This window comes from Oncorhynchus tshawytscha, linkage group LG09 (genome assembly GCF_018296145.1).
Source record: "Oncorhynchus tshawytscha isolate Ot180627B linkage group LG09, Otsh_v2.0, whole genome shotgun sequence".
NCBI lineage: Eukaryota > Metazoa > Chordata > Actinopteri > Salmoniformes > Salmonidae > Oncorhynchus > Oncorhynchus tshawytscha.
Window position 1 is genome coordinate 42,384,124 of NC_056437.1, and position 17,849 is coordinate 42,401,972.

At 41.2% G+C, this 17,849-nt stretch overlaps 1 protein-coding gene across 1 annotated transcript; it reads left to right on the top strand.

Annotated features, from left to right (window-relative positions):
* Positions 1 to 1,977: 1,977 nt before the first annotated feature.
* On the top strand, positions 1,978 to 16,636 carry LOC112245047 (vacuolar protein sorting-associated protein 26B-like). The gene is made up of 6 exons (XM_024412992.2): positions 1,978 to 2,929; positions 5,806 to 5,962; positions 12,666 to 12,830; positions 13,221 to 13,396; positions 13,675 to 13,817; positions 14,302 to 16,636. The coding sequence occupies exons 1-6, from the start codon at positions 2,707 to 2,709 to the stop codon at positions 14,434 to 14,436; spliced, it is 999 nt and encodes a 332-aa protein (XP_024268760.1). The 5' UTR covers positions 1,978 to 2,706; the 3' UTR covers positions 14,437 to 16,636.
* The last annotated feature ends 1,213 nt before the right edge of the window (positions 16,637 to 17,849 follow it).

A 17,849-nucleotide genomic window follows, 5' to 3' on the forward strand; every position in this document is an offset into this window, starting at 1 on the left:
AAGCAGACCACCATAGTGCCTGTGCCCAAAAACACTAAGATAACCTGCCTAAATGACTATCGACCCGTCTGTAGCCATGAAATGCTTTGAAAGGCTGGTAAGGGCTCACATCAACACCATTATCCCAGAAACCCTAGACCCACTCCAATTTGCATACCGCCCAACAGATCCACGGATGATGCAATCTCTAGTGCACTCCACACTGCCCTTTCACACCTGGACAAAAGGAACACCTACGTGAGAATGCTATTCATTGACTACAGCTCAGCGTTCAACACCATAGTGCCCTCAAAGCTCATCACTAAGCTAAGGACCCTGGGACTAAATACCTCCCTCTGCAACTGGATCCTGGACTTTCTGACAGGCTGACCCCAGGCGGTAAGGGTAGGTAACAACACATCCGCCATGCTGATCTTCAACACGGTGGCCCCTCAGGGTTGCGTGCTCATTCCCCTCCTGTACTCCTTGTTCACCCATGACTGCTCGGCCAGGCACGACTCCAACATCATCATTAAGTTTGCTGATGACACAACAGTGGTAGCCTGATCACCGACAATGATGAGGCAGCCTATAGGGAGGAGGTCAGAGACCTGACTGTGTGGTGCCTGGACAACAACCTCTCCCTCAACGTGATCAAGACAAAAGAGATGATTGTGGACTACAGGAAAAGGGCCGAGCACGCCCCCATTCTCATCGACGGGGCTGTAGTGGAGCAGGTTGAGAGCTTCAAGTTCCTTGACGTCCACATCACCAACAAACTAACATGGTCCAAGCACACCAAGACTGTCGTGAAGAGGTCACAACAAAACCTATTCCCACTCCGGAGACTGAAAAGATTTGGCATGGGTCCTCAGATTCTCAGAAGTTTTTACAGCTGCACCATCGAGAGCAGATGGTAGTGTGTACGGCCCAGTACATCCCCGGGCCAAGCTTCCTGCCATCCAGGACCTCTATACCAGGCTGCGTCAGAGGTTGGCCCTAAAAATTGTCAAAGACTCCAGCCACCCTAGTCATAGACGGTTCTCTCTGCTACCACTCGGCAAGCGGTACCGGAGCGCCAAGTCTAGGTCCAATAGGCTTCTAAACAGTTTTTACCCCCAAGCCATAAGAGTCCTGAACAGCTAATCAAATGGCTACCCAGACTATTTGCATTGCCCCCACCCTCTTCTACGCTGCTGCTACTCTCTGTTATTATCTATGCATAGTCACTTTAATAACTCAGTGCCCCCGCACATTGACTCTGTACCAGTACCCAATGTATATGGCCTCTCTATTGTTTAATTATTTGTTATTCTTTTATTTTACTTGTTATTCTTACTTTTTTGCATTTTCTTAAAACTGCATTGTTAGTTAAGGGATTGTAAGTAAGCATTTCACTGTAAGGTCTAGAACTGTTGTATTCGGCGCATGTGACAAATACAATTTGATTTGATTTTGGGAGAAGGTGGAAGGAGATTTTGGCCTTCATTCTGCAAATTGAAACAAGATAGATATGTAGCTTCAGCCAAAGCTGTCAGCAGAGACCGAAGAAGTAACATCCCACTTCCTCATTTTTTCTGTTTCAAATAGTCATGTACTGGTTCATATACAGTCAACGCACTTATGAAACATTTGATCTCAATACAGTTTTATGTTCCCAAAACTAGAATATGTTATGAACTGAGTGGACTACGTTTTGTAGACTTTAGCCTTCGTAAAAGTATTTAAAAACCGCGTTGTTTAGGAGTGCAAAGTTGATTGGGTTATTGCACAAGTGCATTTCACAGTATGCGTTCCCTAACAGAAATATGCAAATGTATGCTAGAACGGGCCAATAGGACCTCGCTCGCTCGTATTTGGCTCTGCCCATATGTTCCCATTGGAAACGACAGGCTGTGGTCTATCTTGAATTAGTTATAAAAAATCTGTGACCCAAATCTGCAGGCGCGGCGCTGATCACTTGTTTACGTCACCAGCGGGTTTTTTTCGCACCAGAAATGTTGGGTTGAAATCGCGCAGAATCTGACGTTGCCAGCAAAGATATTGGATAAATTAAAAATGTCCCACTCAGGCCATTTATCATTGATTCCGTTCTACTTAAGGGGAGGCTCTCTCGAAGGCAGCGGGGACTTGTCTACTAAGTGCGTTGACTGTATATGAACCAGTATATGATTATTTGAACCAGAAAAAACGAGGTAGTGGGATGTGTCACTACTTCGGTCTCTACTGACAGCTTTGGCTGAAGCTGACATATCTATCTTGTTTCATTTATTTAGAATATCATACTTTTCTGGCACTCTCTTTTCTATCTGTTGAATATCTGTTTTTCTAACGCACCCTGCATTTACACGCATGCGCATTTAAAGAGGAAGCTCAACATTGGACATACTTCGGTCTCTACTGACAGCTTTGGCTGAAGTTGACATATCTATCTTGTTTCATTTATTTAGAATATCATACTTTTATGGCACTCTCTTTTCTATCTGTTGAATATCTGTTTTTCTAACGCACCCAGCATTTACACGCATGCGCATTTAAAGAGGAAGCTCAACATTGGACATTGCTTCATCAACAGTTGCCCTATTTAGTTTAGGTAGTGGCATAGTACAGCACAAACTAAATTTCGGAAGAAATCACTCGTTACTGTAGCAAGGATTTGAAATACAGTAACGTAGGATTGTTGTTGTACATGCAGCATCTACAAAGGCTCTGAAACAAGGTGCAGTGATGAGCTTTTTTAGTTTTGGTCAAAGTGCACAAATCGATATAGTTTTGAATGACGCTGAGACAAGAAAGAAAGCCGAACATAAGACCGAAGATGGGAAAAAGGACCAATATTTTCTGTTTTATGATGGCGATACAGTATCTGGAAAAGTCAACGTAACACTGAAGAATCCAGGGAAAAGACTCGAGCATCAAGGCATCAAAATCCAGTTTATTGGGAAAATTGGTAAGTGTGACACAGACCCATCTTTGTGTTGTCACTGCCCAAATAACTAAATAAGCTACACAATTATCCATGGTGCAAAACATTAACACGTCTCTATTAATGATATTGTAATCCTAATTAATTGCCAGGCTGATCAAATTAGCTATTTGTGTCCATTGATTGAACAGTGACGCAACACGTAGCCATGCCATGCTCATTCACTGCACTGCATGGTTAAAGCGTTTTGACCTGTGGTGGGCTGTGTGATATACTGGAAGTGATCAACAGAAGACCCATTGTGCCACAGAAACTCTCCTGCAGTATATTCTACCTGGTAAAAAGTGTGAGAATCATGAGGCTAACTTAACCAGTCAGAAGTTAAGATATGAAAATCATGAGACTAACTTCACCTGTCAGTTACACTTGGTCTGTATCATGCCCTTTACAGTTAGGCCTACATTGTAATAAACGTTATCAGTATCGCACCGACAGGAATAAAGAACTCTCTGGTGGTGTAATGTTTCATTAACTACTCATGGTGTGATTGTGATAACATACAGAACCTCAAGTCTTTTTGTCCACCCGACCTAGAATACCTCACAACCAAATGCCGACCCCATTACCTCCCAAGATAATCATCTTCGGTTATCGTCACAGCTGTGTATATTCCCCCTCAAGCCAAAATCACGACGGCCCTCACTGAACTTTATGCAAACTGGAAACCACATATGTGTCCACTACCTCGATTCGGTCTTGTGTAGCAACATTTTAATGTTTATTTTTAATTTTTACATTGGCTAAAAGTAGTGACTCGGAGCTAGATAATCTTATATCATACACTGCAGTTGCGGAACAACGAGAAAGAAATTCTGCTTTGAAAGTTGATAAATTCCACTTTTGAGAAAAAGGCCCTTGGATGTTTTGGTACACTTACTGGAGAGCTCTTTGTCGACACCCATTCAGCATTGTTCACACCCTCTTAAGCTTTAGCCCTACCCATCTCTTTAAGTATTCACATGCGAGGCCATGTGGAAAACACACCCTATATCAAATCAAATTGAAGTTTATTTGTTACATGCACAGGATACAGAAGATGTAAACAGTACAGTGAAGTAGTTACTTGCATGGTAGCAATATCAAAAACAGAAAGTGTCCAGATACAATATTTTTGTCATTATTAGAAGACGCTTACCCGACACTTGACTAAATTGATGGGTCATGTGAAGGAAATGCTATAACCACCCCCCAAGCCACATCTAGCTTAGTGAATGGGTCACTATTCTCTAGACATGTACACATGTTCATGAAATACAATAGATGGCCGTAATCACCCCCAGACACACCTGGTTAATTTGATGGGTCATGTATTAATCTGGCCGAAGTGGAGTCTTTAGTTTAGACATGTAGCTAGCTAACAATGGACCGGCATAATCCCAACTCCTACTACTACCACCAATGCAAACATTATCATAGCTGTAGTATGAATCTGCAGGTAGCTAAAGCTAACAAATTAGATTAAATTTTAGCTAGCTAACATTAGGCTATAACTAGTAATACAAATGGGTTTCTGATTCAAATAATATTACTACACAGATCATACACGTAACATTAACTAGTGAGCCAGCTAGCTAATAGTACGCTTTAATTTACAATGTGAATGACATTCTGACAAAATGAGTTACTTATATCTGAAACTATAGCTTGACTCTTACCCGTATACATGGATGGATGCTTCACGTCAGACTGGAACTATTTAACTCTGTTTTGTTTGTGGCTACATCTTGTTTGGCCAGTGTTGTTTAAGTCACTCTGGTTCACACTGACCGTGGCGTGTGCAGAACGTAGCCCATAATTTTTTCCAACTGATCTGTCGACAACGCCTGTTAAATTCAGGGCATCAATGTTGTTGAGAAGTTGCAACTTTTGTAGTTCTCGATGGCTAATGTTATATCTTTCAAAAACGGCGAGGCAGACCAATCCAAACTCATCTCCCGGCATGTCCAGCCCATCCACTATCTCAGCCAATCATGGCTAGCGGGAAGGTTCCTGTCTTATTCCTTGGCTAAACCAACTAAACTCAGCAAAAAAAGAAACATCCCTTTTTCAGGACCCTGTATTTCAAAGATAATTTGTAAAAATCTTCATTGTAAAGGGTTTAAACACTTTTTCCCATGCTTGTTCAATGACCCATAAACAATTAATGAACATGCACCTGTGGAACGGTCATTAAGACATTAACAGCTTACAATAGGCAATTAAGGTCACAGTTGTGAAAACTTAGGACACTAAAGAGGCCTTTCTACTGACTCTGAAAAACACCAAAAGAAAGATGCCCAGGGTCCCTGCTCATCTGCACGAACCACGTGTAACAATCCGCGTGAACCACGGACCATGTGTAACAACACCTGCACAGGATCGGTACATCTGAACATCATACCTGTGGAACACAGGACTGGCAAAAGTGCTCTTCACTGACGAGTCGTGGTTTTGTCTCACCAGGGGTGATGGTCGGATTCGCGTTTATCGTCGAAGGAATGAGCGTTACACCGAGAACTGTACTCTAGAGCGGGATTGATTTGGTCTGGGGCGGTATGTCACAGCATCATCGGACTGAGCTTTTACTTTTAGATTTGTCTGTATTGTTGTGAATTGTTAGATACTACTAGATAACTTGTTAGATAAGTATTTTGCTACACCCGCAATAACATCTGCTAAAAATGTGTTTGTGACTAATAAAATGTACATTTTTTTACACCCTTGTAAGATGCAGTAACCAGTTGTAATTTTGTTGCATTACCTTGAATATCTCTCTATAGTACTTGTAATGCCTTTTAAAGGGATAGATTAGAAAGTAATCTGTAAACTGGTGATACCAACAACCATTTCTCTCTTTTCAGAGCTGTACTACAACAGGGGAAACAACTATGAGTTTGTGTCTCTGGTTAAAGACTTGGCCCAACCGGGAGAGCTAACGCAGTCCCGGACCTTCGACTTTGAGTTCACAAATGTGGAGAAACCATACGAGGCCTACACGGGCCAGAATGTCAAATTACGGTAAGCATCTGGCAAGACTAAACAAACCATGCATTAAACATTTTCACAGCACAATAGGACTGTTACAAACATTGGCGATTTTAGCATGTAAATCTTGGTGGGGCAAAAAATAATAAAAGTGGGATGCATGCCAGCAAAGCCCCAACACATCACTAAACAATACATTAATTGCACTATAAGGGTGACAAATGGTGCCTACATACAGCAGTCTCAACATCTTACCACTGCTACACCTGGTCATCAGTGGAGCCTTGTCTGGCAGCGAAACAGTTCATCCAGCCTCATTTACTGCTTTTTAAAAAACAGGTGATATGGCTGACTTGCCTAAACAAATGTGGTTTCTACTGACAATAGAGATGTACAAACTATAGCATAAGGGGACGACAAGCGGATAAGAGGCAATCCGTAATTTCGATTAAGACAGTAATGAAGGAGCTAGGATGGATGTAGTCAATATAGCCATTTGTTTATCACTTTTGAAATGTACAGCGACAGAATCCAGAACATGGGTCGTTCTTAGTGTTCTCCCTGTACACCAAGTCAGAACCGTAGGATAAATAAAGTGGGCATATAAGCTCTTACAATATTCAATGATTACATTTCTCTAAAACAGGTTATAGGCTACATGTGCACCACATGTAGGTGAAATTAAGAGGGGTAAATAGATCAAATTATTAGTCTTACTACACAACATACACTTAGTACTACTTTCTTTGCTACAGTATATATATCTCCCTAGCATATTACATAATTTATGCAGCAGCATACAATACATTTTTGAACTCCCCTGTTGTGCTGTGCTCACAGGAAGTTGGCGCGGCAGTCCTTTGTGTGCAAATTATGTCATCAAAGTCAGGAATTCTCTCTTCTCTGGATTTATGGTGCTTTCAAAACAACTGAGAACTCTTGGGGGGGAAAAACAAGGTTGAATCATGATGACCTCATTGATCTTCAGGTCGTAACTCTAGAAAGAGACCGGAGTTTGATGACAGTTCAAAATGTATTTTCCCAGTCGGAGCTCGTTTTGTTCCCGACTTCCCAGTTGTCTTGAACTCACTGAAGTCAAGTTTTTGCAGTTCCGAGTTAAGTTGTTTTGAGCGTGGCACAAATCATGCTGCATTGATAGCATGGCCTAGCTTGAATGTTTATCATTTTAAACATGGAAAATAGCCCCTTAATCCCAGATTTGTGACCACACAGCCACTGTCACTGATTCCTTCCACACCACTCATTGTTGAATTTGTGATTTCCAACTTGTTGTGTAATGTTTGTCCAATGGCTGATTAGCACTGATAAGTTTTATCTATAATTTCTCTTCATATGATAAGGATTGAAAAGTATTTGCCAGTAGATTGTTGACTTGATTCATGATTATGAATGCTAGCTTGCTAGCTAAGATTTTGAAAGTATGATGTTGACATGATCAGTCCAATCAAAGCTACGAGTGATTTGACATATATTTATCTGTGGCCAATGACCTTGAGCCTTCTTGGATGGGCACTTCTAATGTAACTCTATGGCAGCACCCAAGGGACTCGAATTTGAGGTCTACCCTTAGATTTGGTGGTGACGTAGTGTCCCCATGAGTGACAGAACACTGAGCCAATCACGGCCTAACGCTCCTTATTTTCTGCTGGCTTGCCCCACCACCACAGAAAGCACAAAGCAAGGCTGAAACACCAGCATTTTGGAGCTGCCTTACTCAAGAAAACAAAGAGACCATGTTTGTATGCAGCTTTATTAACTCAATTATATATATTTAAAAATTGTTTGCAAACTGATATGTGACACATATTAATTCCCCCCCCCCACACACACACACTAAAAATGTGGTGTTCAAAACAGGGGGGCCGAGTTCCAAATGCGATTTCATTGTTATTTCTGTCGTGGAAATTTCCTGTTTACCAAATAATGGGAGAGCAAACCACACACAAGTCAGAGTCATATTATAAAGTCCATCTTTAATTATATGAGCTTCACCATAGCCCTGTGACTCTCAGATCAATTCAGTGTCTATAAATGAATTCTCCGAGAGTGCTTACAAAACAGTTCTTAGTATCATTTATAGCCAAGACAAACCCATCTCAACTCACATGACGAATAACAGATCTTAGGAACATTACACAAAGAACCTTTTACTTGAAAGAGGAGTATCCCATAGCTAGATAGCATTAGCTATAAATTATAGTTCAGTTTGGTTTCCTAAACTAAGTTCTTATCTCGTTGTTGGTACAACATAGTACCAAGCCATTACCTCATCCAATGGCATATAGGAGTATCTAGAATTGAAAATTGCTATCTCAAATACACCTCCTCCTGGACAAGCTCACTGAGACAGTGAGCCTCTTAGGTCATATACTAGATCAAGATAAGGGCAACCTCAGAGGGGACATGTGATAGTTAGACACATTCCCCTAAGAAGATAAGCGTCCATTCTGTCCTCCTCCCCTTCTGATATTCTTCATAGTGGTTCACATGGTTTAACAGATACATTGACATATGAAGACGAGCCTGACCTCTCCCCTCTCTGGGCCCCTAGTGACTAAGCCCTAGCAGAGAAGGGATAACTGCAAACTGCCAACAGTATTATCCAAAAGAAGACATCCTAACATACAAATATCTCACAAGCATTATTATGTAAATAAAACATAATAACAACTTATTTATGAATGTTACCGAACTAATTCTGATTCAGCCACATTTCTATCACCTAATAATAGTGCATTCTAGTTGTTGTTTTTTGTAACAGGTAATTGTCAATGGATTGCATGTGATTCTAGGCCATTTCGTAAAATGTAACCATTTAAAGCATCGTAAAGCTGATTGTCTGTGGTAAAAATGCCTGGGTCTGAATGGATTCACCTCCAGAGTGCCATTTTAAGAGTTTTGCATTCAACAAAACAGAATTGTTGCCTTGACAAATAAAAACAGAAGTAAGGAAGTAGAAACAAAATTTATAGAAACTGAAAAAAGAGACAGACTAGACTAGAGCCTAGTCTAGAGAGTTGCCACTTTCCATGTATCCAGTACAGTGCATATCTACAGTCTCTTAACTGCTGTATATGCATCAAATATGTTAACTCTAGAGAAGCATTTGTCTTAAGTGAAGTGCATATTTTTTATTTATTTGTCAGGGACCATGTACCATTGTCAATCCATTGCATCAGATTTAATTAGATGGCTCATTTTCATCTGTATTCCCTGGGCAGAAAACAATCATCAATACAATGCTACAATATAACACACTATTAAAATATCTATATGGAAAAAATATACATTGCCTTCAGAAAGTATTCAAACCCCTTGACTGAATCTACAATTTCTTGTTGCAGCCTGGATTTAGTGTATTGATACACCATCCAAAGCCTAATAATAACTTCACAATGCTCAAAGGGATATTCAGCGTCTGCTTTTTTATTTTGACACGTTTACCAATTGGTGCCCTTCCTTGCGAGGCATTGAAAAACCTCCTAGGTTTTTGTAGTTGAATCTGTACTTGATATTCACTACTCTATTGAGGGACCTTACAGATAATTGTATTGTGTGGGGTACAGAGCTGTGGTTGTCATTCAAAAAATCATGTCAACCATTATCCTTGAACATGGAATGAGTCCATGCAACTTATTTTTCGATATGTTAAGCACATTTTTACTCCGGAACTTATTTAGGCTTGCCATGACAAAGGGGTTGAATACTTATTGACTCAAGACATTTCAGCTTTCATTTTTTAAAATTAATTTCTCAAAAATTTCCAAACAAAATTCCACATTGACATTATTTGGTATTGTGCGTAGATCAGTGACACGATCTCAAATGAATCAATTTTAAATCCTGGCTGTAACAACAACATTTGGAAAAAGTCAAGTGGTGTGAATACACCTCCCTGTAGGCTGTCTCGTCATTGTTGGTAATCAGGCCTACCACTGTTGTCGTCTGCAAGCTTGATGATTGAGTTCAAGGCTTGCGTGACCACTGTTTTTTAAATATATTTTTTTTAACCAGGTAGGCTAGTTGAGAACAGGTTCTCATTTGCAACTGCGACCTGGCCAAGATAAAGCATAGCAGTGTGAACAGACAACAACACAGAGTTACACATGGAATAATCAATTAACAAATCAATAACACAGTAGAAAAAAAGAGTCTATATACATTGTGTGCAAAAGGCATGAGGAGGTAGGTGAATAATTACAATTTTGCAGATTAACACTGGAGTGATAAATGATCAGATGGTCATGTGCAGGTAGAGATATTGGTGTGCAAAAGAGCAGAAAAGTAAATAAATATAAACAGTATGGGAAAGAGGTAGGTAAAATTGGGTGGGCTATTTACCGATGGACTATGTACAGCTGCAGCGATCGGTTAGTTGCTCAGAAAGCAGATGTTTGAAGTTGGTGAGGGAGATAAAAGTCTCCAACTTCAGCGATTTTTGCAATTCGTTCCAGTCACAGGCAGCAGAGAACTGGAATGAAAGGCGGCCAAATGAGGTGTTGGCTTTAGGGATGATCAGTGAGATGCACCTGCTGGAGCGCGTGCTACGGGTGGGTGTTGCCATCGTGACCAGTGAACTGAGATAAGGCGGAGCTTTACCTAGCATGGACTTGTAGATGACCTGGAGCCAGTGGGTCTGGCGACGAATATGTAGCGAGGGCCAGCCAACTAGAGCATACAAGTCGCAGTGGTGGGTGGTATAAGGTGCTTTAGTGACAAAACGGATGGCACTGTGATAAACTGCATCCAGTTTGCTGAGTAGAGTATTGGAAGCCATTTTGCAGATGACATCGCCGAAGTCGAGGATCGGTAGGATAGTCAGTTTTACTAGGGTAAGTTTGGCGGCGTGAGTGAAGGAGGCTTTGTTGTGGAATAGAAAGCCGACTCTAGATTTGATTTTAGATTGGAGATGTTTGATATGAGTCTGGAAGGAGAGTTTACAGTCTAGCCAGACACCTAGGTACTTATAGATGTCCACATATTCTAGGTCGGAACCATCCAGGGTGGTGATGCTAGTCGGGCGTGCGGGTGCAGGCAGGGAACGGTTGAAAAGCATGCATTTGGTTTTACTAGCGTTTATGAGCAGTTGGAGGCCACGGAAGGAGTGTTGTATGGCATTGAAGCTCGTTTGGAGGTTAGATAGCACAGTGTCCAAGGACGGGACGGAAGTATACAGAATGGTGTCGTCTGCGTAGAGGTGGATCAGGGAATCGCCCGCAGCAAGAGCAACATCATTGATATATACAGAGAAAAGAGTCGGCCCAGTAATGGGTGAATAGGGAGTACAGGAGGGGGCTGAGCAACCACCCTTGTGGGGCCCCTGTGTTGAGGATCAGCGGGATGGTTTTGTTTCCTATCTACACCCCTGGGGGCGACCCGTCAGGATATCCAGGACCCAGTTGTACAGGAAGGGGTACAGACCCAGGGTCCCAAGCTTAATGATGAGCTTGGAGGGTACTATGGTTTTGAGGGCTGAGCTATAGTCAATGAACAGCATTCTTACATAGGAATTCCTCTTGTCCAGATGGGATAGGGCAGTGTGCAGTGCGATTGCATCGTCTGCAGATCTATTGGGGTGGCGTGCAAATTGAAGTGGGTCTAGGGTGTCCGGTAAGGTAGAGGGCATATGATCCTTAACTAGCCTCTCAAAGCACTTCATGGTGACAGAAATGAGTGCAACAGGGCGATAGTCATTTAGTTCAGTTACCTTTGGGTACAGGAACAATTGTGGACATATTGAAGCAAGTGGGGACCGCAGACTGGGATAGGGAGAGATTGAATATGTCCGTAAACACTCCAGCCAGCTGATCTGCGCATGCTCTGAGGATGTGGCTAGGGATGCCGTCTGGGCTGGCAGCCTTACGAGGGTTAACACGCTTAAATGTCTACTCGGCCACAGAGAATGAGAGCCAGTCCTTGGGAGCGGGCCGCGTCTGTGGGTCTGAGTTATTCTCAAATGTACAATGTGCAGGGATACTTCAGTATTTGAGGTAGATATGTAGGTGGGGATTAGGAAAAAGTGACTGATGGCAGAATAAATAAGTGTGAACAGGGCTGAAAAGTGACTGGTAGCAGGAATATATACATACCTATGGTAATATACTAGTGTAAACAGGAGTAATGGTGACCGTAGCAGGATAATTAAATGGGTACTAATGGTAATTGCAATGAATGAATGAACAGCAGCATAGTGGTAGTAATACATCAAATCATTTTAGCAGCAGGGTAGTTGTGAGGGGGAGCAGTAGTTGTTAGCTATGTAACAACAGTCTTATGGCCATGGGATGAAAGCTGTTTTTAAAGGGATCCTTCGGGATTCAATGACTTCCAGTCACTGCGCTTATGCTAATTAGCATTGGCTCGTGAAGCAATCTCTTAACTTCCTTCATACTGGACACAGAGACATAAAAATGGTATCTACGAGTTCATATGACTCTGGGAATGCAGATAAAGGGCCTTATTGCCAAAATCCCGATGTATCCCTTTAAGTCTGTTGGTCTTTGCCTTGATATTACTGTATATGCATCATTGCTCAGACTTCACTTGATTTCTACTATGTCTCACCAACTATTTGTGGTCTTTATGGAGAGAATGTGACTCCTATCAGCGTTATTGGACACCTTCTGAATTGTTTTTTGTGCATCCTGTATTATTACTCAATAGATTAGTTGATATTCTGGCTCTTTTTTTTCTTTCTTTTTTTAAAATATTGCAGCTACTTCCTGCGGGTAACTGTAAGCCGGAGACTGAACGACATCAGTAAAGAAATGGACATTGTTGTGCACACGCTCAGTATGTTCCCAGAACTCAACTCGTCTATCAAGATGGAAGTGGGAATCGAAGACTGCCTGCACATCGAGTTTGAGTACAACAAGTCTAAGTATGACTCTATTACCATGGTTTATCATATACATTGATTGGAAGACTTGTGATATTCCTGTTTTGGAATGGCGGGCGAGATAGCAGAGCTTTAGTGAAACCTCAGTCTCCCTGGTTGATCTTCCCTAAACTCCCATGATAATAAATCATATGATTTGTGAGGGAAAAACCACCTGAACATAATAGAACATTTTGAAGTAGCTTTTGTCGCAATTCTATATAAAAACTGACCGGTTTGAGGGGAGTGAAACAATGTCGTAGTTCTTGTTATTATGACAACTTCTTTCAGCACTGTTTATTAGCGTTTGATTGAACTGACTAGTTAAACAAAACCAGTTTGGGTTTCAGTCTGTCCTTGTCCATAGACCGTAGAACTGTCATTTTAATGCAGGTACCACCTAAAAGATGTCATCGTGGGGAAGATTTACTTCCTGTTGGTACGGATCAAGATCAGACACATGGAGATTAATATCATCAAGCGAGAGATGACTGGCACGGGCACAAATGTGTACCATGAGAACGACACCATAGCCAAGTACGAGATTATGGATGGAGCACCAGTGAGAGGTCAGTGGCATTGACAACCAGTGGAGGCTGGTAGAAGGGGAAATCGGAGGACGGGCTCATTGTAATGGCTGGAATGTAACTGTGTTTTGATAATTTTCCATTCACTTCATTCCAGCCATTGAACCCCCGTCCTCTGATTTCCCCTTCTACCAACCTGCACAGTTGACAAGGCTGGATTTACACACTGGGCATGGGATGTGGACAGAAAGCGCCTAAACAACATTTTTGGATTTTACAGTGAACTATCACTTTAATAATATGGGTTTTGTCTCTTTCAGGGGAGTCCATCCCTATTCGACTTTTTCTGGCTGGCTATGAGATGACTCCTACGATGAGGGACATCAACAAGAAGTACTCTGTGCGGTACTACCTCAATCTGGTGCTCATAGACGAGGAGGAGAGGCGTTACTTCAAACAGCAGGTACATGCAGACACACGGTAGAGACAGTACAAACACCAGACCCGTGGTAGAGACAGAATGGAAGATGGGTAGGTGTTGGTTCATAATGCTCTACACGGTTGTTCTATTTGGTCTGATTGGTGTCTAATTTGTGGTACATCTCAATAGTCAAGGTCGGCACATTGCTCATTTCAACTCTGTGCATGGGTGCTGTGTAAGAGTAAGGCTGTAACAATTCATTGATTTTTGTATAATGGATGTAACGAAAGGAAACCAAATAGAGGTCCTATCATACCTGTATCACACCATGCTGCATCGTAACATGAGGTGTACACCACTATATATTAGTTGGTTGTGTGTTACCTGGGATGTGTTGATTAGCGCAACAGAAAAGTAATATTGAACATTCTTACTGGACAAGTTCAGGAAGTCTCTCCCTGTTTCCTTCTGTTTTTGTCCATTTGGTGCCTCATTAACGCTACCCTGTTTTGTTGCCTTGTTCTAGGAGATCACTCTGTGGAGGAGGGGGGACGTAGTGAGGAAGAGCATGTCCCTCCAAGCGGCCATCGCCTCACAGCGCTTCGAGTGCTCGTCCAGTGACGAGAAAGCCCTAGCTCATGCCCAGGATCAGGAACAGTAGCTAAGCCCCAGAATAGCCTACAATCCATCGCTTCGAAAAGGTGTGTGTGAGCACTATGTGTACATGTCTGTGAATCTACGACTGTGAGAAAGAATGCATGTGTTCACTGCATCTATGAATGTGTGTGTGCTCGTCAGGTCATCTATGACAGAGTATGTGTGATGTCCAAAATTATGTGAACGGCAGCCATTTTAGGCATAACCTCGCCCCTTTCAACTTTGCCATTTCATCAACAACACTGATGTTACTTTCTCCAACAACTGCAGCTGAAAAGATGTCACTATAATTCAATGTTTGTAGAAATAAGGCGTTCTCATGGTATATTTTATGAACTTTTAGCCAGGTTTTTCTGCTGTACTGATTATCGTAATGTCTTTTTTCTGTCCTTTTGAATTAGTGATGTTTCTTAAACCAAACCAAACAGCTGCTGTTGAGAAACCTTTTAGGCATCTCTTAATGAGTACTTGTCTTTGACTCAATGGACATGCAAGTCCTCTTAAGGCCTGGTTACACCTTGCAATAACATGTGGGCGTCATCCAATCAAGATGATCAGATCACTATCTGATCAAGGTTTGTGGTGTACACACATGGTATTAAAACTGGTCTCTTATCCGTCCACTGTATGCTTCCAGTGTCCGCATGTTAGCGCAAGGTATAAACGTGGCTTTAAAATCAGAATGCGAAATGTCATGCAACTTTAGATGCACACCAGCTTAGGGAAAATGACATTTGAATTGTCAAACAAATTATTTGTATAAAACATTGCATTCCATTCTATCATCAAAAATAACATTACATTCCAAACTTTGTCATTCTCAGTAGATGCAAACATGTATATTTCTTTATGTATTTGATATTTTATCAGCATTATACATGTTCTGGGTTTGTCTAGGTGACTTATGTCCATTAACAATGGGCGAGTTAGTTTTGCATTGCCCAGTGTGGTTCACTAATGGTTTCTCGGAACTGATGGCTTCTACGGTTGCGTTAGGATAGTTAGTAGTAGGTTAGGATAATAAACTTTACAGGTTAGCGGCAGGTAGCCTAGTGGCTAAGAATGTTGGCACTGGAACTGAAAGGTCGGTGGTTTGAATCCCCGAGCGACTAGGTGAAACATCTGCCGACGTGCCCTTGAGCAAGGCACTTAACTCGAATTGCTCCTGTAAGTGCCTTTGGATAAGAGCGTCTGCTAAATTACTAAAATGTGAAATGTTAGGACAGTTAGGTTAAGGTCAGGCTGAGCAAAAATGCGCTACTCCATCTAACCATAGAAACCATCAGTATCACCACACCGGTTCCCCTGGTAGGCAGAGTTTTCTCATTTTAGACCATTCCATTGGTCCTGATGAAATCACTACCCACCCAAAACAAACTCCCCTCCAGATTTTGGTGTAACCTTTCCAACTTATGAACTGAATATATGATCAATTTAATACCTTTCTTTTTTATTTGAACAAGATCCACAGTTTTCTGTCTGTAATTGGTTTGAAAAGTACCTAGAAAACATTACCAACACCGGTTACATTTTTTCCTTATGGTTAATTGCCAAATGGTTCTAGTTCAATTCTAGAAGCTTATTCACAGCTTATTTTTCTTGTCATCTCCAACCATTTTACACCAGGTACATGACTTCCGGTGTAAATGCACTGAAGTCCTCATAACGTGTGCCGGCACTGTCATATTGACTGGAAATAATATGAAGAAACAAAGAATATGTTAGTCTTTTGGAATGGTGTTTTGTATTATGCTCTAACTAGACTTCAGGCTAGATTCAATCAGATTCACGCTAGTCGACTCCCTCATAAATGTTGTTTTTAAGGTGTCGGAGGTAGAACTGGGTTAGAGCTATCAAATCCACAAGGGTCTCCCAGGATTATACCTATCGTGGACATTGCCATTGGCTGCACATACTCGCATTAGTATAAATCCCATGCAGCCGTACATTCTCATTCTGAACTTCTAGCGTGAGTAGGGTGGGTGTGGTTTCGTGACGATGAACACACGAGCAGTTGGTCACCAACTGACATTGCTTAAATAAAAACAAAGATCTGCCTTGTGTGTACTGGTTAACGGTGAAGTGAGGTAATCTAGGCCTTTGTGAATGTTACAGCCCTTGTTGGGCACCTGATAAATGGACTGAAACTGTATTGTCCATAGACATGTGGGTTCATTAAATCCTATGGGTTGGGCTACAGTGTCTTTACAAGTCTCATGTATTATAATTATTACTGCTGTTTCTCAATGCAGGATTTATTTGTAGCTAGACTTGATAGTCTCCCTGAGTCTGAAGGTTAACACTATGGATGGGTCCCAAGTGGCACGCTATTCCCTATGTATTGCACTACTTTTGACCAGGGCCCATAGGACAGTTACCTATATAGAGAGGCATTTGGGACACATCCATATGACTCTGTAAACATGTTTTAAAGGGGCACTTCTCTAAGTTTTATCAGCATACTGTATTCTGGTTAAAAAGTGGTGAATTGTCCCTTTAACCTTCCATGACCAAAATGCTTGTCGCTTTTGGTGTAAAACGCCCATCAGAAGATATTGCGAAGTATCACTGTGTGTCATTTGAGAGATGAACACTTTGCTTTGCAATAGGTTCAATTTCCGAATATGCTTTATCAATGCTAAACAAAGGTTCTTAAACATATTAGAGAATGGTGGATTTAATTCAAAATTACTCAAGAAATGTACATAGATAAAACAAATATATTAACAAAGTCATCTTACAACTTTTTTAAAGCTACAATCTGCAATTGGAAACCTACAAAATCCATGCTGCCACTTATTTTGGTATACAGCCAAGGAATGGGAAAATATAACCCCACTTGAATGCATAGACAGTGCTCCAGATGCAAGGACTGACAGTTTTGAAGCTATAAATTGTTTGCTTACAATGCCATTGTTTACAAACAATTGAATTCAACAAGTGCATAGGTTGTATTCTTCAAGAATCAATGCCTTCAGAAAGTGTTCACATCCCTTGACTTTCTCCGCATTTTGTTGTTTACAGCCGGATTTTTAAATGGATTAAATTGAGATGTTTTGGTCACTGGCCTGCACACAATACCCCTTTAATGTCAAAGTGGAATTATGTTTTTGGAAAAATGTACAAATTAAATGAAAATCTGAAATGTCTTGAGCCTGAGTATTCAACCCCTTATGACAAGCCTAAATAAGTTCCTGGAGGAAACATTTGCTTAACAAGTCACAATATGTTGCATGGACTCACTCTGTGTGCAATAATAAACATTAACATTTTTGAATGACTATCTCATCTCTATACCCCACACATACAATTATCTGTAAGACCTCTCAGTCGAGCAGTGAATTAAAACATTTTAAAAGCAGACATTGCATATCACTTTGAGTATGGTGAAGTTATTAATTACACTTTGGATGGTGT

Bases quoted from the DNA above. Each gene is read 5' to 3' on its own strand.
- LOC112245047 (XM_024412992.2), top strand. From the start codon at position 2,707: ATGAGCTTTTTTAGTTTTGGTCAAAGTGCACAAATCGATATAGTTTTG. The intron at 5,963-12,665 runs GTAAGCATCTGG...AAAATATTGCAG, and splicing joins GGCCAGAATGTCAAATTACG to CTACTTCCTGCGGGTAACTG. The intron at 12,831-13,220 runs GTATGACTCTAT...ATTTTAATGCAG, and splicing joins TTTGAGTACAACAAGTCTAA to GTACCACCTAAAAGATGTCA.